Raw genomic sequence first — 27,977 nt, 5'->3', positions numbered from 1 at the left:
GCTCAATCTCTATACGCATATTATCGAGAATGATGATGCGACGCATCACTAGGATAGGAATCCACAAGCTATGGAAAAACCTGATCGCAGCCAAGAAGGTGAGGCAGCATTTCTTGATGCAAACAACAGAATACATCTTACAGTTCCAATAATGTCAAATTATTTCTAAAGGATAAGGGTCCATTGTATGATATACACGGTAATCATCTGGCGGAGAGCTTCAAATGATCATAAACTAACTAGATAAACAGATTACATACCATCATCGGCTTAAAACAGATAATATGTAAAAATTTGTCTGACCACGACCAACGGAGAATATATTGGTCTACGAAAAACATTCCACGTAGTTATCACAATTGGCTACAAGTCATCAGTAACGAAGTGAACCGGCAGTCGGAATCCCATTTAAGATGCTTCTGGAGTCATTACGATTCATATGATCATCAAAGCTATTGCCGTTATTGGAGAGCTGGTGTGTCTGGATAGAGTTGGTAAGATCAAAGCCCTCTTTACCCATCTGCTGAACTTCAAGAGGGGAGAGAATTTTGATATACCAGACGTTGTTCACAAATTCCCTGGATTAAAAAAAGAAACTCTGTTGATGACGTTCAGGAAATGGTAATCAAATAACATTTTTGGAGTCCATCTCAAAGGTGCATGTGTTTGAGGCATGAGTATGCAAAACACAAACGTTTAGGTCAATATTTCAATAGCATTAGAGAAATGCAAGAAGATAGAACTTACTGCCAAGGGTCATCACCGAGGAGAAGAACATCATGCTCTCGGTCAACAAATACAAGCTGCCAGCCTGATCTCTGAGGGTCCTCCAACAGGCCTTCAAGCCCAAACATGCGAGCAAGCTCAATCCGCAGCTCATGGTAGCTGCTAAATTTGGAGATATCAAATGACCGTCCGAAGGTCCCTGACTTGTGAACCTGAAAGTTATTCATAAAAATCAATAATAGTATTGGCTACAAAAGAAGTGATATATTGTTTAAAAGGGCCAGAAACCAATCGCACTCTGAAAGCAAAAAGCCATGGATTAGCCATGTATGCCAAAGGCACCCCTGAACGTTATATCAGAAAATTTATAGTGGTGAAATGACCCTATAAACATATCTAACATAGGTTGATTCATCAGATAAAGAAACACAAAGGGTTCACGAACTTAAAGACATGATTCCCTTAACATTACAGAAACAATATCTCAGTAAAACGGCACTGTTACATGGAGTTGGAACAAAAATAAATTCTTCGTACAGAAGCCTATGCAAGAACAGGTCAAGGGAATTATGTCAATTCTTCAACATGTGCATGCCATTATGAGAAGCCAAAATCATATCCACTTCTCAAATTTTCTTACATAGAAATGCGATGAATCCAAACAAAGATCAGGATCCGATAATGTAAACACACCTATAGTGTTCAAGTGTTGCTTCTCCAGATCCACAAGAAACGGGGGTTATCAAAATAGTTGAGAAATGCGTGGGGAAAAAAACATGCTTATTCACCTTCACGAAGGTTCCATGTGATGGAGTTGTTTGATCCACATTTTCTGATTGTAAATAACTTGATTCAACGACACAACTTGAGGTTGCAATGTCGGAGTTAAAAGGAAAGTTGATGCCTGCAGCACTTGCAAATGCAGGGGGTGCATATGGCAATGATAGTGATTCATTATCATTGCCGGAGTTTCTAAGGGTTGACATGTCACTTCTCATTATTGCCGATGTGTCTGTACTAACTCCAAATAACAAATTATTATGGTTCTCTGTCGCGCCATGGAAATCTGGAAATTCTCTACCAGGAAACGGTGGCAACAAGGCTGAAAGGTCAGAGACCTTGGGATGAGATATCAGCAATTCTTCTGGATGGGGCACTCCAAATTGAGAAACCTTAGAAGGAAAATGAGGGTCTAATGCTACTCGTTTTGACGATGAGGAAGGTGAGACTATAGGACTGGGACCAAGCAGGTTCACTTGGTGGGATGCTCCTTCACGGGAAAATGAACGTAGAAAACTCTGCGTGGAAGAATTATTAGATGAAGTCATATGGTTACCAATGATATCCGTGAAGTTCTGTAGCTGGCTTGTTGACGACAAGGTCTGCAAAGGTGAGAGCTGAGGCTCAGAGGTCAATTCCATTTGCAAGCCACTGGGTATGGTTTTTTTGGTCTGTTCCTCTTGAAATTGTGGATGCAGTTGCTGAGATTGCTGAAATAGTTGTTGCTGATGATGATGATCATTAAATGGCTGACGGAGCCGCAACTGTTGCTGCAAAATTTGAGCCTGAGAAGTAACATTGTTTTCTGGAAAGTTAGGAAGGAAATTCTGTTGAGAATGGGACTGTTGCTGCATTTGATTCTGTATCAGTGAAGCAGAAATATTTGGAATATTTTGCTGGAATTGCAGCAACGGCTGATTGGTAAGTTTACTGGGATCAAATGACCCTGCCTCCTGAAGTGGAGCTGCTGCCATCACTTGGTAGGCATCAGGTTGTAAACCAAGTATGGAAGTATCGAGCCTTGGTTGCATCCAGGGGGGTGCACCAAATCCCTGGAAATTTAGCGAGTGAATCCCTTGATCTCCCGTATTCCCACGAAGCCATGCAAGTGAGGTATTCATGCTCATATCACCATCTCTAAGTCCTGAATGGCACGAAATTAACAATTGAAAACGAGCGTATCAAAATCTAAATTAAACATGAGAAAAATGAACAATTTTCTCAGTCAACTATCATAAACCAGACCAGGGAAGAAAGGAAGTCCAGACGGCCATGGCCGTTTCAATCTGAGGGAGAATGGGGACGGGTACATGGGAAAAGTCGTCAGAGGTTCAACTTCCCACAAAGAAACTCTAGGTTGCTTCTCCCCAGCAGTTGATTCATCCCACCCCACCTGAATTAAGAAAATGCAGGATATGTCCCAAATTAAAATTTTCAACATTTTTAAGACAACACAGAAAACATGCACAAGTGTCCTGTGGAAAGCTACATAGGATACACATAAAAGATAAGTCGATTCGCACAAACATCTCAGAACACGGATCTCAAGGAGCTAAACGGCTCGAGGCTAAGGACTCTGGCAAGTTCATGATTTTGTGGCTACTTAAAGTCTAAACCATCCCAAGGAGCCATTCACATAAAAAGAACACGAGTACACACCACTCATGAGAACCATAAAACAGCACCACAACAATCACTGCTTTAAGTATCACCAGTATTTCTAGTTCCACAATTGGGGGAAAACATATAAAAAAAATGACAAAAAGGACCAAAATATAGCTCAGGACTCAGGCATGCTTTAAAAGGGATTCTAGATTAAAAAGAGGCAGTGGACAAAATAGAATTCTTTATTCGAGGACATTGAAAAGATTGAAAAAGGGATTTCAGAAGCTGAAGCAGCAGCGTTAGAGCCATCACATTCTGTGATGTAACTTCTGCCTTTACATAGCGGGTCTTGTTTTGGTATTTTGGTTTCGTCTCAGTAGCAGAAACAACAAATGAGAAAATGCGATGAATATACCTTTACCGAGCGCCAATGTGAATTCGGCCAACGAACAGGATCTAAATCGCTTATGCTGGTGATTGTACCCATGTACCTATGTTCAAATGTACAAATTTCAGTAGTGTGCATGCCACTTCATCCATCCATGAGTATACATATAATTAATATTTTCAAGTGACCGCAGAAATATTTGCACATATTCTCATAAGTTTTTTATATTCAGTATCGAACCCTGAAGAATTAGAATTTTCACGATCCATAATGCGTCGGGTTTTGCTTCTCCGAAGTAAAATTCTTGAAGACATGGTGATGCCTTTGCTTCTAAAGTATGAGAATAAGGTTTAAATAGCATGTTTTTTTAAAGTTGATATGCTTTGGAAAACAATGTACAAGCTTTTTTTTTTTTTTAAAAAAAAAGGGAAAATATATGATGACGTGATAAGCGCATTTGAACAGGTGACAACCCTGCTTGTGTCCAAGCCAAACCAAATACAACCTTAATTCAAGACTTTATTCAATTATACAAAATGAGGTCACAACAAGCTTAAAATTGCAACACATTTCCCAGAAATATACATAAAACTTAGATTTTATTTTTTGAAGAATGAAAAAACGATGATGCTAATTACCGCTGGAATATATAATCGAAAGGTAAAAAAAAAATTTTAAGTGCAACCAAACTAAAATCCTTTCACTCAATAAAAGGCTACAGGATTTATGTTTGTAGACAAAATAGAGTGTTCCAGACACAAAATTGCACAAATTCAAAATGCACAAGTTCGAAAAAAAATGAGGATGAAGATTAAAAAAAGTGGACTTCTTTCTCATTTGCTGCGTGCATTTAAAATGCAGGAACATTTAGACATACCGACGGACACTGGACTCCTCTGTTTCAAACAGCATCCGAAAACGCATCCCCACAGAAACTCGGGTATGATAAACTGCTTTGGCATACTTCGCCAGAGGTATCACAAACTCAGATGGACTAGCCCTGAGAATAGAATAACCAAACATGTGAAGGAGAAAGTTACCTAAAATAATAAAATTTAGAAACACACCTTGGATTGTAAAAGATAGTGAAACGACTATTTGTTGCTGCAGCATGGGCAGCTGCTGCAAGAAGACCAATGTGCATACTGTCGCTTGACAAGACAGATGAAGGCATAACAGTCTGGGAACGATTAGCATGTCGAATCCCCAAGAGCAACTGATTATTTTCATTCCTGATAAAAGAGTTAAACATCAAAAACAAAAAAAAAAGTGAAGAAGAATTTAATGATTACGAAATCATGCCATGATGATTAAGTTATTGTATATGATGAGAGAGATTTGAGAATAATAATATCGTGTCTGGTGCAGGTGATTAGCCTTGTAACAGTTAATATGATTAAAAGATAAATCGTCATTTCAACCTCAAAACGACATTATCCCACCCCGTACCTAAATAATTTTGGGACCAAAATTGTATGTTAAATCTCTTTGTTATATCAATCTAGGTTATTGAAATTTAACAACTAAACAGAAAGCTCCAAGTCGAATCAGAAACAAAGCACGATCATGAAAAAGCTCCTTAAGCTTATCTCTAGGAAGGGAGCACAAACTCCAGACAACATACCAAATGAATATAACAGAATCTCCAGCAACAATTCTCTTTGCACTCACAAAAACACTCCATCCTGTAGTAAGGAGATGTCTTTTTGGCTGACCTGTATATGTAAATCAATCTATAAGCAACTACAGAACTAAAATTCCACCTAAAAAAATTTGCTAACATATTTGATAAGCAAGTGCTCTTATTTCAGTATACTATCAGTAGCCCCCATAAATGAAACCTCTCAGAATAAAATGTTGAAAGAACACTACAACCTGCTCGATTAATCAATTCTATAAAAAAAATCTACTCTTGTAGGAAAGTCCAAAATGTGTGTCATACCAACAAATTAGCAATGTCCATTCACAAAACGTGAATGCGGCTAAAATCTCCTCAGATGTTCTTATCAAATCAAATATACACAATATCATATGTTAATTATTCGAAGTACAACCAACTCATCAGCTGTTCAATATTTCTTGTGATTGAGCTCTATTCCCCTCTCTTTATCAAACTCGGACACATACATACAAACACACATCAACCTCAAAAATCATAATTTTAAGATGTCGATCACTAAGTAATGCAATTAGGATTTCATTTTGCCCTAGAAAACTCTTTAAGTTTAATGACATCATAAAGAAATGTGAATCAACAAGTGCCAAATCAATTCTATAAAAACGGTTACTAAAAAGCATTGAAGCAATTTGGGACAAACTATTCTTGAAACAAACCTCGGAAGATATGCCTGAACTTCCATTCATTGCCATGAAGATCTTTTGCAATTAATTCTTGTGCAGGAGGCGTCAGAGAGTAATCCTGAAAATACATTTATAAATTGAACCAACAAGTCTGCAATTAATAAAAATTGCAAGTAAAACCAGTAAACATAAGTTCTGATGGAACCTACAAGAGGAGGAAAAACTTTCTCAGCTGCTCGGCGAGGAACAGAGAATCCTCCATGAGTACTGGTATCACTAGCCGTCAATGTTTTACAGAAATAGTTGGTTGGCTGTTTGCTTGGCGAGCCAAGTTCTGCTGGCAGCAGGCATATGTCCTTTTGGTCTTGCTAACCAAAATTGAAAGGTTAGTAGTTATTGACCAACAGTGACTAGATAGAATTCATAAATGCTAAGTTAAGTGTAATACAGGGCTAAGTGGTTGCAAAGTCATCTGAGCATATACTTCTTCTGTTTCAATATCAGCCTGCAACATTGAGAATTTAGACCATGACTAAAAATGGTTTTGGTCAAAAGAAGAAACATATATAAAAAAGTGACATACATGCATTGTAACATTGTGAAGCTGGCAGATTAGTTGCGGTGACAAGCCAGGATAGTTAGGCATAGTTGCATCTACTTCCTTGTTCGTCGAGGCAGTAACCTGTATACAAATCACCACGGGTGTTCAAACTTCGGATAAAACCGAAAAAACCGAAAATCCAAACCGAAAAAACGAACACTGAATCGAACCGAAAACTGAATTTTATAATTCGGATATAATGTTAAAACCGAAATTTATTTGGTTCGGTTTCGGATTATGTATGTCAAAAATGAACCGACCGAAAAAACCGAAATTTCATTAAATTAATAATTTTATTTTTATTATATATTTTTTGAGATGATATCAATGAATGATAGATTCATTTTGAATAATATTTAGTTGATTGTTGTTTATGTAATTCATTTAGACTTTATATTTAAATATTTTACTAAGAAATCATGTAAAAATATAACATATTATATTTTACAATATATTTATCTTATTAATTTAAATAATTGTATCAAAACCGAAATAACCAACCGAAATAACCGAACCATTTCGATAGAAAATAAAACCGAACCGAAGAAAAATGGTTCGGATATCGGATTATATATTTGTAAAACCGAAATAAAAAACCAAAAATCGAACCGAACCGACCGATGAACACCCAAAAAAAAACTCTTCAATTACACTACGGGTACCTTAGTCTTATGAACACCATCGTTCTTGTGTTCCAAAAGGCGCTGCCTCTAGGCGCTGGACGGTCATCGCTCAATGCCCCGATTTTTAGAAGCCGCCCAGGGGCCGCCTAATGTAATATATAGAAATTTTGACTTTTTAATTTTAATTTTTTAAAAAAAGTTTAACATATTTTTTAATCAATTTTTATTGTATAAAGAGGAAGAATATGTCATTGATTTTGAGTTTAAATTCGATATAGATGAATTATTGGAGAAATACTGAGATAAACAAGAAAAATTAGATATTTAGGTATAAAAAAAACCGCCTGGGCGGCGCCGCCTAAGCACCTAGGTGGTAGGCAATGGATGGCCGCCCGCTTTTTAGACAAGTTTTTGTTGGATACATAAGCTCATTCTAAAATAATCATTGAAATCGCACGCGCAAAACTATTTTGAACCAGCTGAAGCTTTCAGAAAAATGTGTTCTAAGAGCTTAGTAACATGTGTTCCAACAGCAACTGAATGTCAGAATCATGTTGATTAGATTGTGTATTGGGAAAAAAATATTTACTTGATTTAGCGTAGCAAATTAATGATGTCAGGCAGAAATTCACCACCGCCCAAGACAGGTAGAAAAACAGAAAGGGCACTGGAATAAGAACTGCTACTAGTGTTCCATATTTCCAACTTTATAAAGGTGCGGGCAAAAATACAGTTGAATGGGCAATATATCAGCATGGAACGGAACTAAAAGTTGGAATGGTAATATATCCGTGATACCACGGAGAACTAAAAAAGTGTTCTAAGAACTTAGTAACGTGTGTTCCAACAGCAACTGAATGTCAGAATCACGTTGATTAGATTAAATATTGGGAAAAATATATTTACTTGATTTAGCATAGCAAATTAATGATGCCATACAGAAATTCACCACCACCCATTTGCCCAAGACAAGTAGAAAAAAAAAAAAGAAAGGGCACTGGAATAAGAACTGCTACTAGTTTTCCATTTTTCCAACTTTATGAAGGTTCGGGGAAAAATACAGTTGAACAGGCGATATGTCAGCATGGAACGGAACAATAAGTTGTAACGGTGATATATCAGCTATACCATGGAGAACTAAATTTCGTACAAAGGAAAAAAATAGAAGGAAATAAGTTTAAAAAACAAATATTAGGAAAAGATAATAAATAAGAAACAAAAAAAGGTTCAGAAAAAGTAACAGATTCCATTCCTTCACAAAATAGAAATCATCAGTTTTCTACAGGAAGTCGTGCTGGATATCATAATGTGATCATTGATCTTTCATTAAAATTGATAGCAACAAATTGTTAAGATGTACTGATTTATGATTGTATTCCTTTCCATCACTCCACGTGCTATTTGTCTTATCTTATATGATTTTTGATAATAACCCATCACTTATCAGAACAGATGTTGGATATTCTGTATTTTTATTACGTAATCACTGATATGTATTGATTGACTTAATAAGTACTTCAACATAAAAAAAATTAATTTAAAATTTTAGCTCATTAATTGACAAGTTGATCAATGATGATCACAATCTCAGGTAACCCTGACATATATTTAATCCGCTGGGATATGTTTGCAAGTAATTACAGCCTTTTCAACAAAGCCACAACTCACTTTCAAACACCATGGAGTCTTCCCTTTTTTTATTACATTCTCAAGTCCCTTGACTAATGAAATCTCGTTCATGTAGTGGAACAATTCGTCAACATACCGCCTAGACATTTATGACACCAGGCCTTTAGTGTAACTGATGCTACAAAACCACCAGCTTTATTTTTAGGAGGTAAAAGATGCTTAAATGTGTTTTTAAATGATTGGAATGCCCTCATACTCCATTACCTTTGATGCTTGGTAGTTATTCTGTTAAATAAAATTTAAACATGACTAACAGCTTATAAATGTTTTGAAATTTAAAAAATATGAAGAGTTTAACAGAAAGAAAGTTAAAACAACCACAACCATTCCGTGGTATCGCTATGGGAATTGGAACAGTGGTTATTGTGCCAGTTTCGCCGAACCATGGTGACATATCAAATAAACTAACTACAAAAACTACCAACCCGCCATAGATTCATTCCGTGAAAATCACATTGATACGCCAATACTACATAAAATTTAATCCTAAATTGAACCAGAGAACTTGCGACTGAAATTTTAAGAAACCTGCTCGCTGTGTCCTTGAGGAAAATACACAACCCGACTCCCCATTTGTGGAAGCGATACCAGAGGACCTGCGCATGCGTGCCACAGCTCCGAATTCAAGCATTTCTTCTCCTCTACCATTCACATAAGAAGCACACGTATAAAAAATACTGCAAATAAATGCTAAAAGAACATTCTCGAAACAAAAAATAAAAATAGAGAAACCAGCACACCTTCCCCCGGCTGCATATCAAAGCCCGACGTGAAAGACGAAGAAGATAACTTCATATTCCAAATAAAATGATAACTGCCAAAACCCAAGAAACAATAGCCCTAAAAACAAAAGGTCTTCTTCAACAATCACATACTTCGAAAGGCATCGGACCTGAAACTCCAATCTCACCCCACCCCCCTCGCTCCCTTAACGAACAAAAAGAGTCAACTTTTTCATCCAAACTCACACGAGCCGCCCATCACTCTCCAATTTTTGCCTTTTTTAGCTCAAACAATGGGAAAAGGAGAAATGAAGCAGATTACAACCACCAAAAACTTCACCAGGGCTTCAAGAAAAACAAAAAGTAAAGCAGATCTTGTAGTTTATACAGCAAGTTTGAAAACACTCGTACAAGAAAAGAGAAAAAGGAAAGAAGAGGACCGGTCCGAGGAATAAATGAACTAAAGTAAGTAAGAGCAAAGGAAGAAGATAATGAGTAGCTTTTCGCCACTATCAAGATCTTTGTGTGTGCTGATAGCTTAAATGAGCTTCAGATCTTCCAACTATTCACCCTTTTTTTTACAACCCATTTTTTTTTTTTAACGAGGCGGAGGTGCTCAAAGAAGAAAGAAAGCACAAAGAAGTGAAATGCCGTAGGGAAGGTCATTTAGGAAAGTATATCAATTATTGAAATCCTGTTCGACATCGCAAGATCTAACTTTAATCTGTACAAGATTTCATGGCATGGTGAAACTCGAGTCTTTATGAAGTCTGAAATGCTCCACCAGAGTCCAGGCCATGGTAAAAATGGGAATATGTCCTTTTTTAGATTTTATATATCGTTTTCTTTGAAATAAATAAAAAGTTTATTCCAACTCTATGTAATAAAAACATGTCAACTAAAATAATAAATTTAGGAATGTTAAGAATAAGCTATCAGTATTTTAATTTAAAAAAAACATAAATATCGAATAATCTAAATGTTAAGAATAAGCTCGCATTATTATTATTAAAAATAATAATAACACATGCAACAAGTGTGCATCTTTTACTAGTATTTTTTATGTTTATGTAACAGGATACGGATCAAGTTATATCAGATAGAACGAAAGACAGATAAAATGAAATTTGTTACATAAATGTTCATTCAATTATCTTAATTTTGATAGTGATCTATTATGACAAGAATTTATAATATGAGGCTTTAATAAGGATATGAGGCTTTAATAAGGTAATTGAATGCAAATACAATAGCTTACGTTTTATTGCAATTCCATTGCTTCTTTTTGGGTTGATGATGTAGCAAGAATGTTTTTGAACAAATCTGACGTAGTTGACATGTGTTGGGCATTTGAGATTTGCCAAATGATCCAAATCCTAATTCAAATGATACTCGATATTTATTTTGCCAAGTAACTATTGGTTACATATAAACATTAGCCCATATTCGTATATGCATGTCCCCAACAACCAGCAATGTAAATATTAGTAGTAATACATAAAACCTTTTAAAAAATGAACAAAATAGTAGTTTGTGAAAAATGGACCCTTTATTATTATTTTGAATGTTGTGATTTTAAAGATACGTGGTCGAATGATTTTTTTTGGTCTCATTTACCATTTTATTATGAATGATATGAAGGTACTATTGCGTATTTTTCTCGTTTTCAGTTCTAAAGATGTGCATGCTTCAAGGTCCTCCATATTCCAAGGAAAATGCTAAATATGTGGAAGGTTTAGAATTTGCAAGGTAGTTTGGTTTGTTTCTCAATTACGCTCTATCTATCCCTTCACTAAGGATTAAAATGGAAGTGAAGTCAAAGTAATGAACATAACATCTCGGAAAAATCGAAAGATTGTGCAAGAGAGATTTTTGGCTATGAACTTATCAGAAGATGTAATCATAGAAATTTTATCAAGATTGCCAGTAAAATCGTTGATCAGATTCAGATGTGTGTGCAAATCATGGTATGTCCTTGTTAGAGATCCTATTTTCATTACTAAACATTATAAATATTTGTCCTCTAAAGAAAGAGATCATTTACTTGTCATTAAACGTGACAATACTACAAATGAAAGAGTCATCTCATTGTTGAAAAATGATGGAGATGAGACTTTCGCTGATCGAGAATTTCCTCCATTTTTTAATGACACGTTCGGCCATGTTAGATTGATAGGCCCTTGTAATGGCATTGTTGCTTTATACGGTTTTCATGATAATATTGTTTTATGGAATCCAGTTATTGGAGATCTAAAAATATTGTTTGCATCACAAGTATCACGTCCTTCTGATGCCAGAATACGTGGTGATGATCTTGGAATAGGTTTTGATCCCTTCACGAATGATTTAAAACTCATACAGATCTTATTCTGTGTGTCTCATGAGAGTCGCCTAATTAATCAAGTTGAGATATATTCTTCAAAGACAAATTCATGGAAGAAACATGGCAGTGACATGCCAGCAAATATTATGTACTATAACACATGGAGTATGGTTTACAAGAATGAAACCTTTTGTTGGTGGGCTCAAGAAAGGAGTACTGAAGTGATACTTTCGTTCAATATGAGCCTAGAAATCTTTGAAACAGTGCCTTTGCCGTCGGGGATTGACGCTTTGGGAGGAGTAGACAGGATTACAAGAGCAATTTTCCCCCTAAAAGAATCAATTGCTTTGATTGTGTATCCTATCAAGCAAGTTGATAAAACTTTAAACATATGGTTACTGGATAACTTAACAGGTGCTGCAAGTTCTTGGACTAAGGTGTCAAGTATCGGCCCTCTTCCAAGAATTCATAGGCCATTGGGATTTTGGAATGATGGGGAATGGATCCTGGAAAGTAGCAGTGGCGAGTTGGTTCTTTATAATCCTCGTAACAAAGAAATCAAGAATCTCGGACATCAAGGGAAAAGAAATAGATTGGAGGTTATCGTTCATAAAGAGAGCCTATTTCCAGCGAACCAAGTTCGAGCAGATTTGTAATTCGATTTCCCTTTTATTCGTTATGGATTTGCAGTGCCATACAATTTCAGACGTCTGCTTTTCTACAATCTTCTTCGTAATCTTCAAGGGTGACACATAATGAGTCACCGAAGGAATCTTGTATCTTCAGGTTCATTATTCGGGTAAATGAACAAGAAATTAAATCTTATACCATAGAAAATATTTATATCCTACTTATGTGAACTATCCCATATGAAGTGAAAATGACAACTTGATAAAGATTCAGCGCAAACGCTTGCACAACAAAAACCAACACAGCAAAGCCCATACTTGTTGGAATAATAATCATTAGATATGTCGTCCTACATCAATCACTCTCTCTTCGTATATATTCTGAAGCATGGACTATTTTTGTTTCCTGTGATGTCATTCCAAGCTTGACTGGCACTAGCAGATATAATTGATTAAAAACAAGAACCTCGGTGGTTATAACAAAATTACATGTAAGAGCCCTTCCTAAACCACAATGGAAGCAACTTTCTTCGATTAAAAAGATTATGAACAGTACCATCAAGGTAGTTGGAATGACTGGTTGGAACCAAAGTAAGACCCGTCTGAAGGTGGATTCGAGATGGCAAATCACCAGACAAAGTCCAGTCCTCAAAAGCAACCTTTAGTCTTTACTAGTATGGAGTTTGCACCGTCTACAGAAATTCCATGAACACATGCCATCTCATTAAAAACAATAACAGGAACACATAAATATAAACAACAACGGTGATATTCAAAATCAATTAATATAAACCACATACAAAATTACAAAAAAAATGACTAAATAATAATCACGTTGATAAATTGTAAAAAAAATAAGTCTCAAAAGTGACTGAAGCTGACACAATTTTTTTTTTTTTATAGGAAACAATAAGCTTACACAAATTTTCTCTCAAGCCTGAGAGATCTTGCAAGCCATATGATATGTAGATATTTAAAAACTTACCTTCGATTGCATCAAAAGAATCTCCTCCCCGTATTCTGATTATCATCTTTATTTTCATCAGAAAAAGCACCGACACGGCTTACACGATTCTGCCCAGATTGTGAACTGCCAAATCCACCCAAATCCCCAAAACCACTTGAGCGACTAGAACCACCAAAATTTCCAAAACCGCTGTTACGATCTGAGCCGCCTAGCTCTCCAAAACCACTTGAACGGCCAGACCCAAAACTGCCGAAATTGCCAGAGCGGCCAGAACCATGTCCACCAGATCCAGATCCTCCCGAACGTCCTAAATCAAATCCCCCAGCACGACCACCACCATAAGAACCAGCGTTCCCACCAAAACGGCCACCACCAGGACTACCAAAACTGCCAGAATTGCCAAAACCACCAGAACGTCCAAATCCAGAATCACGTCGACCACCTCCCATACTTCCAATATTACCAAAACGACCACCACGATCCATTCCACCGCACATGTCCAAGGCTCCAGCATCAACAGCTATTTTTGGAAGCTAACATGGGCAAATTGTAAAGAATTTAGTCATGTGATCAAACCAACATGCAAGCGATTAATAACTAGACTTCTTCGGCAGATCTGAAAGTTTGGGTGTCAGATACCACATATGAGACACGCCTCTTATAATTTTAAGTATACATAACTGACAACTTACCTCAACGAACCGGCATCCAACTTCGCGCTCTATACCCTTAATTTCCCTGTATTGGTGTGAAGAATATATAAGAATTGCACTGCCTTTCTTCCCAGCACGACCGGTTCTCCCAGACCGATGAACAAAAATCTCTGAAGAGTTTGGGAGTTCATAATGTATCACCTGACCAGAATAACCCATCCATTTTAACCCCAGTTCTAGGAACAAAGAAAGGAAACGACTTGAGCTGCCTCTACTAGGGGTATCACCACTACTATGCTTTAGATGATACAGGATTTAAATTATAGGATGCATCACAAACATTAGTTACCTCATATAATGAAGATAGAAGGCTCAGTAAGTTAATTGCCAAAAGAGCCACAAAACTGTAGTCAGTTAACACTCGTAAACTAATGATGATTCCTATCAAAAATCATGCTAAAGGTCTCTTTTCAAGCATTAAAAACATTCATATAGTATAGGAACGCCACAACTGTAACTGAAATCTAATTGAGCTCATTTATAACTATGGATATAAAAAGTTAAAATTAGACAGTAGAAAATGGAAAATAATGTATTTTGTCCATTTTCTCTGTGTAATAACCTATGATTACAAAAAGAATGCACCATAAACAAGTAAACAAGCACATATAAGTATAGAAAGAAGAATCACCAGATCAACATTGGGTACATCAAGGCCACGGGCAGCGACATCAGTAGCCACTAAAGTATTAAAACGCCCTTCTCGAAAAGCAGATAAAGTTCTTTCCCTTTGGTTCTGTGAAATATCACCATGCAATGCTTCACACTTAAAGTTTCTTTGCATAGCACATGCCAATTGATCAGCATCACGCTTGGTTTGTGTGAAAACAATACATTTACCTCCCTTTGCATGTTCCTGGAATCCGATATCAAGAATAAAAGATTTTGACTTCAGATGATAATAGCCTCTTAATAAAGTTAAATAAACACCAGAGTAAATGAAGTTGCCAGAACAAATATCCAGTCAATCATGGTCAGTCGATTGAAGATCTATTTTCATACTGTTATTAAAGGTCCAATGATAGCTGGTTTCTCGCGATTGTCGGCCGTAATCGCATACAAGGAAATCCCATCTGCTAACTTCTGATCAGATTCTCCCACCTGTACACAGTTGCAAACAATAAATTCAAGTGAAGATAAAAAAAATTAAAATAATAATAATAATAATATAAAAAAGTGCTGGAAGTAATCCAAAAATGCTAGCTTTAGAACTCGCTCAAAGCAACCAAAAAAAATGCAATACAAACGAACAGAGTCTTCATCTCACAAGATCAATGGTAACTGGGTTTTTCAAAAACTTCTGCGTGAGTCTCAAAATCCAATTTGGCATTGTAGCTGAAAACATCAAGGTTTGATGCTTCTGCGTAATATATCCCAAGATAACCTCAACGTCGTCCGCGAATCCCACATTAAGCATTTGATCAGCTTCATCAAGGACAACAAACTGCACCTCTGACAGATTTAAAGCACCACGCTTAATCAAATCAATGACACGGCCAGGAGTGCCAACAATCACATCAACACCATGGTCAAGAGAACTCATTTGGCGAGAAATCGGCACACCACCATAGACGCATAGAGTATCTAATTTTGGAGCAGACTCGGAAAACTCTTTGTCCACTTGCCGAGCAAGTTCTCTGGTAGGAGCCAATATAAGTGCCAAAGGATTCCGACCCTGCCTGAATAACAATAAGCATAAACAGAAGATTTAGCCTCGAACAATTGATGATTCTAAATCAATTAACACAAACTGAAACACTCAAAATTTTCATCACATATAACCGACCCATGCTTCTCATTGTATCGAAGTATTTTATCCATGATGGGAATTCCAAAAGCTAGAGTCTTCCCAGTTCCCGTCCTTGCTCGGCCAATCATGTCGCGCCCCTGCATAGCAGGTTCCAAAACAGCCCTCTACAATTGCCAACGAATAAAAAAATATCATCTGATTCATAAATTGAAAAGAGCAACCACTTTAAGAGATGACATACAAAAGAAAGGGCAACCCAAAGGAAAAACATAACTTGTAAAATCTATTGTCCACTAGGTTATTTCCACTCAAATGCTAATCCCTTCTTTTCAATTCCAATTTATGAATTCAAACACACTAACAATTTAGTTCATATTTCATCACCCCAAAAGTTCAAGGAAAAAAACAAGAAAAAAGAAAGACGAAAACAGACTACATTTCAGCTCAAAGTCTCAAACTAGTGGGTAAGATCGGTTGCTTCCTAGCAGCCCCTTCTCTCCATTATCATCAAAGTTCTATTCTTTTTTTTATCGTGCTTTAAGTATCACATCCCCTTCATTTTTAGGGGGCACCCAAGGCCTAAAGGTCCGGAAGAACGAAATTTTAGAGCCAAATGTTAGAAAAATTATGAAACTCCATCCCTTCTTGAAACTATCAAGTTTACCTGAATGGGGAAAAGCCTATTAATAGCCTTCCGAGCCAAGGCCGAGACAATCTCCTGCGATATCCCGAGCTTGGAAATCTCAAGCCCATCATCAGCGGGCCCGTCATCGGATAAGTCAGCGATGGCACACTCCGCCCACAAAGCCCGGCCAGTATGAATTTCCCTACGGATTAACTGAAAAAACGACGAAGCCTTAGGGAGAGCTATGGCAGCGGGAATCTGCGGAGAAATGAAGGCATTTGACGAAGACTGTGGTTTCTTCTCCGCGAAGAAATGGCCGAGAGCGGTGAGAGCCAACCTCTTCGATGAAGTAGAAGATGATGATCTCCTGAGCATGAGGAGGCTACCCATTTCTTGAATTTATTAAAGCTGTCACGGTAAAAAGGAATGAATAAACCCAATAGAGGGTTTTGCTAGGGTTTATTGAGGACGAAGCAAATAAAACCCCTTCGGCCGTTGGATATTTTCGATGTGAAATGACAAAAACACCCAAACAAATCATTTTTCACTCTTGATTGATTTAGTACGCACATGGCACTTTGACTTGCAAGTGATATGTGATAAGATTATATATTCTTATTTTTTCTATCATTTGATTTACTTTTCTATATTTTTAACATCCTCGTATCATAGACATTTAGTTCTAACCTGGTATCTTTTTTTTCTTCAATTTATTCATTTTTTTAAAGATTAATTTATTCATTTTCCACGTGTCGTCGACGTGACAGTGATGTATCAAGTGTCGTGTAAACATTTGCATACAAAAACACTAAACTGCAAAATAAATTATTAAAACAATCGTCAAAAAAATTTAAAGATATGATGCATAACTTAATATTAAAACAGAAGACCAAAATTACGAATGTAAACTACGAGAAGAAAAAATAATTTTTCCTTGGTCAAATATAGGAATATTCTTCGTCGAGGCGAGAGAGTAGTATAAAAAGGTTCATTTTTTCTCTTTTGAAATGGCTTATTATACCATTCAATAAAAATATGGTTGGATTATTTTTTATTTATTGCATTGGTTGACTCTTTTGTTGGATATATATAATTTTAGACTGTTATCGGTAACGATATTTTAAATTGAATAGCTTTTTTTAGGTGTATAAATAAATATTTCAATTCGTCTGCTTTAGAACTACTTATTTTTTAACATTTCATTTTCTAATTATATAATGATCCCTTTAAGTATTTTAGTTTTATTTTTATTCCATTTTCAAAGTATACCTTTTTCACTTAAACTTAATTTTTATAGGATTATTACATAATAATAATAAATCTTCCATTACTATAGTAATTTATATAATTTATACAGTTAACTAAATTTAAGATATAAAAATAATGATAGCAATAATTAAAGGGGAAATGGGTGTCGCGCGTGGAAACATTAATTTTCCAAGGTTTTTAAATTAATTTTGTACATTCAAGTCGATACTCTAATTAATGAATTAACAAAATCAGTTAAATCAAAACGAATGTGTAAACTGTGAATTTCGGTTTTCGAAATTCAAGTGGTTGAATAAAAAGCAAGTGAAAATTGGGAGTAGAGACAAAATTTTACAGCATGTGACTAAAACTTCGGCGGTGAATTTGAGATGATAAATTTTCAAATTCATTAGAGTTGCGTTTTCTCTAAGAATTTTGATTTGATTAAATATTTGAAGAAATCATTGAAGTGATTTCATGTTGCGATGAATATGTTTTTCACTACAATAACTAAAATAATAATTATTTGAAATCTGTTATCAAGTGGGTTTGGAGTCTAACCAATGTCTTAATTAGTTATTATGGATTTGAAATATTTAACTTGACATCCATAAATCCAAATGCTTCTTTGAATTGCTTGGATAGACAAAATTCGAGTACATTTAATTTGGAAAATTTTAAGTTTAGTGAATTGAAATTAAGCAAAAAAGATGATTAAAACTTGACAAAATGAAAAATCAGTGCCTAAAACTTGTCTGAGAAATTCTCAGGCAGTAGGGGTGCCCCAATGCTCATGGTGTTGCCTGGATGAATCCCACAACAAAGGAAGCGTTGGGGGCTCGGGGCACCTCCTTTTGGGAGCTCGCGCTGCTATTTGGGCATTTGCTCAAGTATGCAATAGACGACAGAAAAAATGACGTTTGGAGTGTTCTTTTACGAAATGATGTGTACCTTCTGCGAGTTTTTTTATACAAATTTATTCTAATTGTGTCAATTGATGGTTTTTTCAGATCTTTTAAACCAAGAGACACCACATATATTGAAACATAATGTTCCTAAATTAACAATACCAATAGAATATCATAGACCATTCTACATGATTATTCAGGCGACATGCACTTGCATATAATATTGGCGTGCCTTTGTTTGCAAACAATAAGCTGAAAGTTTATATAAATTTATAGTTATTAAACTTGTGATTTATTGTGTTGTTATCAAAAGTTAGAAGTTATATTTTGTGTGAAGATTGCCGGTTTTCATATACACCAAAATTGAGACAAAATATTCTTAATGAAATAGTATTCAACACTAGCGTTGATTTTGTTATTTTTTATTGAAACTTCAAATCATAAACCAATATTTAAAATATACAAAATATATATATTTAAAAACAAAACTTTAGAGTAAACTAAGGTTTTAACTTAAAGTTGTGATTGAATTGGACCCAAATATGTAAGAGGCATCCGAAAAATAGCATTTGTAGTGTTGTTTCACGAAATGACGTACACCTTCTGTAAGTTTTCTGATAGAATTTAATTCCATATGTGTCATTTGGTGATATCTTCAAACCTTTTTGAACCAAGAGACACTCTATATATTAAAACAACATGTCCCTAGATTAACAACACTAATAGAATATCATAGATCATTCTACATTATTGAGATTTTGACACATTTGCACATCATATTGTTGTGTCTTCTTCCTGCAAACAATAAATTGAAAGTTTTATTATTTTCTAGTCAATGAACTTGTGAATTACTGTATTGTTATCACAAATTGAAATTGTTATATATTGAGAGAATATTGCCGGTTTCCGTAAAAATCAAAAGTGAGAAAAATTTTCTCAATGAAATAGTGTTTAACACTAATCTCGATTTTTTTTTATCGATACTTCAAATCATATACCAACAATTAAAATATACCAAAAATGAATGTCATTAGAAATACATTTTCCATATCCGTCTTAAATTACATACACCACTTCAAATGAAATCATCGATTCAAACATAACATGATTATATACAAAAATCTAATTATATATAAAAACGACATAATGCAATAATAAATAATTGTTGTGGTCGATGAATTGTACAGCGAAGCAATATATTCCAGGCACACCCGTGCTTGGTAGCGTGAGCAAGCACGGGATGCTGTTGTTCATGCCTGCTATCTGCCTTCTATTTATATATCTATTATTTATATTAAAGACAAGACAAATTCAACTAATTAAGATCAATAATTTAATGATCTTGGCCCTTTATTTAATTCAATAATCAAATATTATGTTTCAAAATGATATCTAAACAAAAGAAAAAAACTATTTAAACATACAATTTGATACTATCTTTACTTTATGATATTTAAATGAGTGTTTTTCAAATTCGCCGCAGAATACAAAAATTTGATTTATCAAAATCTCACGATAAATTCAATACAAAATCTCACGAAATAATAACAAAATATCACAATATTATTGTTGTACATATCGTTGTACGATATTTTGGTTGTATTTATAGCATTATTCTTGCTTATATACATGTATTTCGTAAAAAAATAAAAAATGATCTAGTTTTTTCTTTTTGAAAATTTAAAAATTTTAAATTGAAAGATAGGATATAAAATAAAATTTAAAGCAAAGTTATATTATAATTATAATATATCAAATATGAGAATCAAATAAAAATTATTTTTTCTTGCTTATCAATATTAAAATTATATAGAGACCGGACTTTGGCCTAAGTGGTATCGTTCATTTTTTTTATTGTAAGTGGCTCAAATTCTAGCCCTCCCAGTCTCCCACTCCATTGTTTAGGAATTATAAAAAAAATTATAATTAAATATCAGCATATTCCCTAAACCAACCCAAAAAGATTCCTTCTATTTTTTTTTTTTGTACATATATTAATCTGTATAAAGAGAAAGAAAATTAAAAAAAGGCTCCGAGTCACGTGCATGTGGCACGTGTCCCCCTCAATAAATCTTCCTCCAATCCCGGTTCTCCATTTCCCATTTGTTTTCTTCACACACTTGGACCAACCACTATCATCGGTATTCACACCCTAATTTTTCACGTTTTACATCAGGAATCGCGAGGTTCTCTCTACGCTATAGATCTCTGTTTCTCGTCTTTCTATTTGCCTGATTGCTAATCGGAGATCTGTTTTCTCAAGTTTTTATTGTTTTTTTGGTCTTGAAATTAGTAAAGAAGGATGGGCAGCTCTGGATTTTCATGGAAATTAAAGGATCACCCCAAGCTTCCGAAGGGGAAGACTATCGCGATGGTTGTTTTGGATGGGTGGGGTGAAGCCAAACCCGATCAATACAACTGCATCCACGTTGCGGAGACCCCAACCATGGATTCACTCAAAAATGTAATTTTTTTAAATATTTTTTTAGTATTTTCACGTCTTAAGTATACTGGGTTCCAGATTTTTCTGACTAAATGACTCGGTACTGCATCGGTGAAGATATAAACCCGGGTCTGAGATCCAACTTTTTATTCGGTTTTTTACTCTATTTCGCCTTTAAAATTTTTTTGGGTTCTGAATTATTGTCATCTAGATTGTTGGAACAAGAGAAATACTTGATAATTAAGTATATTAATTATGTCAATATGTATAAAATTTTAATATATTCCCCTAAAATACTGAATGGGATCGACCGATCGAGTTATTTGTTTTATTCAAAATGTGTTGAAGGGTGCCCCAGAGAAATGGAGATTGGTGAAAGCGCATGGTAATGCTGTGGGGCTGCCCACAGAAGATGACATGGGTAACAGTGAAGTTGGTCACAATGCTCTTGGTGCTGGCCGGATTTACGCCCAAGGGTGAACTTCCTTTTGCTTGTTCTTTACTTCATTGAAGTTATTGTAGTCAACCGGGAAAAAATGATATTGAAAACTAATTTTTCGGATGTTTATCTCTGTAATCTGCAGATCGTATGACAGATAGTTAGTCCAATCAATAGTATTTACAAGTTTGACATCTAAGACATCATGCTTTTATGACTCTGACCTCAATCGACTTATGCTGGTTTTGCTTCGCTATAATTTGATTTTCTTAAAAAGAAGAAAGGGTATAATTGGAGTGAAATTATCGTTATATGGCTGACCGAGAGAAGTTCTTGGACTAATAAAGGGAGCAATTCTATTTTTTTTATACGAGTGAAGTTGCTGTCTTTATAGAGTTGGATCAAGTACAAACATTATGAAAGCTGCTAGATAGTTAAATTTCTGTATGTGGAGATGTTCACACTCACGTAAGTGTCAGTTGGTTAGGAGCCTAGATATGCAAATCACTGATTGGTTGATTCTTTTGATTCATGTTCTCACGCATACGAATGCTTAGGTCAAGATCAAAAAGCATGGTAGTTAACTGGAATGAAGAAAAATATTTTACTGTTTGATCATTCTTTTTCCTCTGTGCACAGTTGCTGAAATTATTCCATCAGCTTTTGAAAGGTTCAGTTGCCAAATAAATATTGCCTTTTTATCTTACCAAATGGGAATGTAAAAATCTTTCTCGCTCGAGTTTGTGTACATGAAGGTTGTCATGCATTAATCTTTGTTCGTGTGTGTGTTTCTGGATATAGAGCAAAGCTTGTGGATCTTGCTCTGGAATCTGGCAAAATCTTTGAAGGAGACGGTTTCAAGTACATCAAAGAATCATTTGCAACAGGAACTCTACACCTCATTGGATTATTAAGTGATGGAGGCGTCCACTCTAGGCTCAACCAGTTGCAGGTATTCCACGAGTTTAAAATTTACACACTTCTGTGTTCCATCTAGAAAATCGGAATTTTCTTCCTCTGCTTTCATTGCTTCAAATTTCTTGAATCCTTTATTGTTTTTCCTTTTTCCCTCTCCTTCTTATGCGGACATAGCGTTCTAATGTGTAAGAAAAATTTATGTGAACTTACTATTGGGTTTGCAGTTGCTTCTTAAAGGAGTTAGTGAGCATGGTGCTAAAAGAATTCGTGTTCATATTCTCACGGACGGACGTGATGTCTTGGATGGTACGAGTGTAGGTTTCACTGAAACTCTTGAAAAAGATCTTGCAGAACTGCGTCACAAAGGTGTTGATGCCCAGATTGCATCTGGTGGTGGTCGAATGTATGTTACGATGGATCGTTATGAGGTGAAGCATTCGTTTTCTGTTTTGGCCTAATCATTCTTTACGAATCTAAGAATTGCTTGGCTTCTATGACCAAACCAACCTGCACTCGAAAATTGCACCTTCTGAGGTTATGAGAAGGTTTAATTGGGCAGAAATTCTCGACCCCACCTATTTTTACCATAGAAGCAAAATATAATTATTAGGCCCATAATTCCTTTGTCTTGTTTTACTTTGAGGGTCATGTGACATTTATCTCGAAGTTCATGTTTGCTGGACTAGCCTCTTTGTTATCACTCGCAGTTGTTTCTACTTCCACCTCATCTTTCGTTTCCACTGTGTATTTATTTGCAATACTTATCGTGGCTACTGCTTCATGTGATTGTTGTCTGTCCTGCTCTGTTCTATAATGCCTCATCTTATCATACCTCATCTTTTGACCATTAGGCTTGGATTAGAGGATGTCACAGCTAATATGACTCTTGTTGATTTCTTTCTATTTGATGACTGCTGTAGAAATGTCTGATTACACATAATACCATCTAGTTGGTTACCAAGACTTTGGTTCTGTTTCTCATGCACTCAGATTTTTCTAAACATTTGCAGAATGATTGGGATGTTGTAAAACGAGGTTGGGATGCCCAAGTGCTTGGAGAAGCGCCACACAAGTTTAAGAGTGCTGTTGAAGCTGTCAAAAAGCTGAGAGAGATTCCTAACACAAATGATCAGTATTTACCTCCATTTGTTATTGTTGATGACAGTGGAAAAGCTGTCGGGCCTATTGTCGATGGTGACGCAGTTGTGACTTTCAATTTTCGGGCTGATCGTGTGGTAATGATAGCTAAGGCCCTTGAGTACGAGGACTTCGATAAATTTGATCGAGTTCGATTTCCTAAAATTCGTTACGCTGGAATGCTTCAATATGATGGTGAGCTCAAACTTCCAAATCGCTACCTTGTTTCTCCTCCAGAGATTGAACGAACATCTGGAGAATATTTGGTGAATAACGGCATCCGTACTTTTGCTTGCAGGTAATTTGGTAACGATTAAAACTTCTAAATTTTATTTACCTTAGAATACACACAAAGCTCTCTAAAAAAAGAAGCACAAAGCTAATGGCCTCGCGTCTCCCTCTCACTAAAATTATGAAGATTTTATTCTTAATAATTGATATATCTGCCTAGCTTTTTGTATGCAGATTCATGCTTTACGTTCATCGTGTATGTCACCTAGTAGATTCCATTTTTGCCTGCTATTCAAATTAGTTGTTTTCCTTGGTTTTTACAGTGAAACTGTTAAATTTGGTCATGTCACCTTTTTCTGGAATGGGAATCGCTCAGGATACTTCAACCCTGCAATGGAAGAATATGTTGAAATTCCCAGTGATAGTGGTATCACCTTCAATGCCAAGCCGAAGATGAAGGCCTTGGAGATTGCTGAGAAGGCAAGGGATGCAATTCTTAGCCGTAAATTTGATCAGGTAATCCATCAACTTCTTGGCATTCTTCAATTGCTTGTTGAGGAAGAATCTTGCTGGCAAGTTGGTAATAGTTCTAATGTGATTTATTCCGAAGGTACGCGTCAATCTGCCTAATGGTGACATGGTGGGACATACTGGTGATATTGAAGCAACAGTTGTGGCTTGCAAGGCTGCTGATGAAGCTGTGAAGGTATGTTGATTCTGCTATTGTAGTAGCATACATTTAATGGAGGGGGACCCCCCATCAAACATAGTTTCCCATGCTATTCTTACACATTGGTGAGTATATATGACTTTTATGCTGCATGTGGCATGATACATGCCTAATCCTAATTACTGTTGTTAATGTAGTTTTCGTGGGCTCATATAACACTCATCTGGTCCCATGTAAATTTTGTACGAGTAACAGTAATTGACCTTTAGGGTGTATCTCAGAACTTGTAGTTTGAATGTCCTAATCTTTTGCATACATTGTATTTACGAGGTTTAAGAGTCCAAGTTAACTTTTTTCACGTGAAAACTGAAATATTCCTGGAGTTTTGAGAAAGTATGATTTGATCACCTTTTGTTCTAAATTCCTCCAAAATGCTTGATAAATATAAAATTAATGTTGATGTGATATTACGTGACTTAAAGAGGCTACTGGCTTGCCTACTTGTATGCTGCACTTAACATGTTACAACTTACATGATCAACCTGTTGAAAATTTCTGTTCTTGATGCTTGAACTTATTTATATGACCTGTTAATCGTTCTGATTTGGCTAGATGATCCTTGACGCAATAGAGCAAGTGGGTGGAATCTATGTTGTTACTGCTGATCATGGAAATGCTGAGGACATGGTGAAAAGAAACAAGAAGGGCGAGCCACTTCTTGACAAAGATGGCAAGATTCAAATACTTACTTCTCACACTCTGGAACCAGTAAGTGATTTAAGTCCTCATACTTCTCGTAAAATCTCCATTGTGAACATTTTCATGCTGTGATTTAACTACTATGGAGAAAAAAATTGTGCTGCGTGTGAATTGCTGATGGTGGCTGCCACACATTATTTACAACAGTCGCTTTAACCATAACTTGGCATGTGACTAGAGAAAAATAATTGGAAAGATATGTTCTTATGGATATACTCTATGGTGTGTCGGGTATGAACCATGCCTATCGATCATTTAGAAGTCTTTATAGGAAATAATCCAATACATTATACTCATTTAGAATGGTTCAACCAAATCATCCAATAATAGTTTCCAGTTGACCAGATGTATGAATTCTTGCTCATTCAGGATATTTAACTTCTATGTAGGTTCCAATTGCTATTGGTGGCCCTGGGCTGGCGCCCGGTGTGAGATTCCGCAAAGATGTTCCCACTGGTGGTCTAGCAAATGTTGCTGCAACTGTAATGAACTTGCATGGATTTGAGGCGCCTAGCGATTATGAGACAACCCTTGTTGAGGTTGTTGATAACTAGATCCCATGCCCGAGTTGAACTCTTAGAAATTTTGCATACGATGGGAAGGATGATGGAGGAAGTGAGGAATACATCATCCATTATTTTTGAATAAAATGTTTTAGGCTATTATCACACCGATGAATATGCTAAAAACTTGCAGGTGGTTTGAGAATTGAAGTATTTTAAATAATTTTCAACTGTGTTCCACTCTACTTTGTCCTACTTGTGCCCGGTATATATATCCGCGCGCGTCTGTGATACACATGTATGTATACAGACAAGTGTTTACTGTTATGATGCTAATATACACGAATGCTGAAAAAAAATGAGGTTCAATTTTTATACAATTGAATGTTTTATCGTACATCTCACTCGGGTAATAATATTTTCCATACGGAATGTCGGGGTAATTTTGAAGACACGATTTTACAACGGAAATTCTCACTTTTTCTAACTCGAGGAGCCCATAAATTTTTCTCCCTTGGTGGGTTACATCTTGCACCCTTTTTTAGTTCGTTCTTTATGAAATTTATCATGTTCTATAATACAAAAGTATATACACAAGGAGGTAAGTTTTAAAAAAGAATTCAAGGGAGAGTTAAATTTTAAAAAACCCACAATACTTTAATTATTGGTTTTTGACATGAGAATTGTCTACGGTGAGTACTAATGAACAACATTTTGTGTATTGTTTGATGTGAATGGTTATGTATTGTTTGATTACATATATTTGATCCATCCAACATTTTTCTTAAGTTTTATTACCACAAAAAAATGGTAGGTTCTACGACGGACCGTTGCTGGTCGAAGTTATCCTAAAGTGTTGCTAAATGCGATTCAAATAGCGGCTACCATGACTAAATTTGCTACGGCTATAAAAACCATAGCTAAATTTAGAAACGGTTTAAACCCCGATTATATTACTAGGGACAATTTAATAGAAATGGTAGCAACATTTTGAGAAACCTTTGCTAAATATAGCTACAGTTTGAAAAATTGTCACCAAAGTTTGTCACATTTAATAAAACCGTGACAACGCCGCAACATAGCCATAGTTGCGTAAAACCTTGGCTAGATACAACAGTTTATTTTGAACTGTCCCAAAATGAATATTACCTAAAAGTTGAGATGGTTCAAGCATAGCGTCGCTCACGAAGAACCCAAAAGACAAACTTAATGGTTTCTTGTCACCAGCACAACTTCAATCACTTCGATAAGATGAAGCTGTTACATACGACATTGAATTGAAGAGAAATTTCACGTTACGGGGCAACGTTAATATGGAAAAATCAGTGATTTCCCAGCATATGCGATGTGGAACACAACTAGATAACAAGAATGAGCCAACTGTTTGTCAAATTCTGACCTGTTTATCTCTTCTTTTTTTTTTCTTTTTTATTTTTTAATCGAACGATGCTATCTTTTTTTCATTATATTACGTGATAATATTGTGGCAAACAACTAACATAAATTATGTGTATTTAATGATGATTATATGTAAATTAATTAAATATACATTGAAACGTATTTAGAAAAATATGGCTCTATCGAACCGTTTTTGAAAATCATTGCTAAATCAGCTACACTTTTCAAGAACCGTAGCCATGTTCTTATACGGTTTTTCTTAACCTTTGCTCAGATTAGCTACATTATCAATATCAACTACGTTTTAGATAAATTGTTGAAATATTTTGCAACGATTTTCTACAATCGTCACTAAACTTAGCGACATTTTTTCAAAACTATTTTAGAATTAGCTATTGTTTTAAAGGACCATTGAGACGGTTTTAAAAAACCATAACTACACATCGGTAGATGACCTAATGACTGTTTTTTTAGTGTACTTTCCAACTTGCAAAATGGGTAATTTATCGAACAATGATTGAACAAATCACACACCCATCTTAATTAGTGTGTTATTTTCAAATAATAATTGTATAGTGTTATAATGAAAAAATGTTTTAACTAGATGACAGCTCGGATGATTTCCACTGCTAAACCACCACAGAATTAGATTGTCATTTCACTATTTTCTTCTTCCTCTTCTTCACAAATAATAATAAAATTAATATTTAATAAATCGTCTTTGTTATATATGTAATTTAGATAATTATTAATTTATGATAAATGACAGGACCATAGATTTAGTTTGTGATGAGCTTGAGTTCTTGTTTGGTGATCGGAATTTTGGCAACCATTTTTTAAGCTGTTCACGTTATTTTTCGAAATTGTGTGCTTCGATATAT

General features: G+C 35.5%; 4 protein-coding genes across 6 annotated transcripts; 2 read left to right on the top strand and 2 right to left on the bottom strand.

The window, feature by feature from the left end:
- Positions 1-86: 86 nt before the first annotated feature.
- On the bottom strand, positions 87-10,224 carry LOC140964246 (auxin response factor 6-like). Its single transcript, XM_073423861.1, has 14 exons — positions 9,454-10,224; positions 9,242-9,354; positions 6,384-6,482; positions 6,249-6,305; positions 6,010-6,168; positions 5,834-5,918; positions 5,124-5,214; positions 4,567-4,731; positions 4,377-4,499; positions 3,527-3,602; positions 2,752-2,899; positions 1,515-2,650; positions 748-938; positions 87-578 (listed from the first exon to the last, which is right to left on the bottom strand). Exons 1-14 carry the CDS (start codon positions 9,506-9,508, stop codon positions 374-376), a joined length of 2,703 nt encoding a protein of 900 aa, XP_073279962.1. The 5' UTR covers positions 9,509-10,224; the 3' UTR covers positions 87-373.
- A 1,035-nt stretch (positions 10,225-11,259) lies between these two features.
- LOC140964594 (F-box/kelch-repeat protein At3g23880-like) lies at positions 11,260-12,414 on the top strand. Its single transcript, XM_073424458.1, has one exon. It carries the CDS (start codon positions 11,260-11,262, stop codon positions 12,412-12,414), a length of 1,155 nt encoding a protein of 384 aa, XP_073280559.1.
- LOC140964247 (DEAD-box ATP-dependent RNA helicase 53, mitochondrial-like) lies at positions 12,208-16,917 on the bottom strand. Of its 2 annotated transcripts, none has more exons than XM_073423862.1 (8): positions 16,482-16,915; positions 15,854-15,981; positions 15,335-15,746; positions 15,070-15,168; positions 14,699-14,923; positions 14,047-14,208; positions 13,373-13,887; positions 12,208-13,079 (listed from the first exon to the last, which is right to left on the bottom strand). In XM_073423862.1, exons 1-7 carry the CDS (start codon positions 16,830-16,832, stop codon positions 13,384-13,386), a joined length of 1,881 nt encoding a protein of 626 aa, XP_073279963.1. In that variant the 5' UTR covers positions 16,833-16,915; the 3' UTR covers positions 12,208-13,079; positions 13,373-13,383. The 2 variants fall into 2 exon arrangements, 1 of the variants encoding a protein (XP_073279963.1); XR_012172851.1 differs by lacking the exon at positions 12,208-13,079 and adding an exon at positions 13,135-13,258 and having other exon boundaries at positions 13,296-13,887; positions 16,482-16,917.
- A 3,717-nt stretch (positions 16,918-20,634) lies between these two features.
- On the top strand, positions 20,635-25,928 carry LOC140964364 (2,3-bisphosphoglycerate-independent phosphoglycerate mutase). Of its 2 annotated transcripts, none has more exons than XM_073424065.1 (10): positions 20,635-20,784; positions 20,892-21,062; positions 21,390-21,517; positions 22,282-22,432; positions 22,623-22,826; positions 23,409-23,833; positions 24,090-24,282; positions 24,377-24,472; positions 25,049-25,204; positions 25,585-25,928. In XM_073424065.1, exons 2-10 carry the CDS (start codon positions 20,901-20,903, stop codon positions 25,747-25,749), a joined length of 1,680 nt encoding a protein of 559 aa, XP_073280166.1. In that variant the 5' UTR covers positions 20,635-20,784; positions 20,892-20,900; the 3' UTR covers positions 25,750-25,928. The 2 variants fall into 2 exon arrangements, with proteins under 2 accessions (XP_073280166.1, XP_073280167.1); XM_073424066.1 differs by having other exon boundaries at positions 20,639-20,784; positions 20,897-21,062.
- Positions 25,929-27,977: the final 2,049 nt, after the last annotated feature.

Source organism: Primulina huaijiensis, chromosome 18 (genome assembly GCF_012295235.1).
Source record: "Primulina huaijiensis isolate GDHJ02 chromosome 18, ASM1229523v2, whole genome shotgun sequence".
Lineage (NCBI taxonomy): Eukaryota > Viridiplantae > Streptophyta > Magnoliopsida > Lamiales > Gesneriaceae > Primulina > Primulina huaijiensis.
Note: the sequence above shows the minus strand (reverse complement) of the source record. Positions and strands in the feature narration are given on the sequence as shown.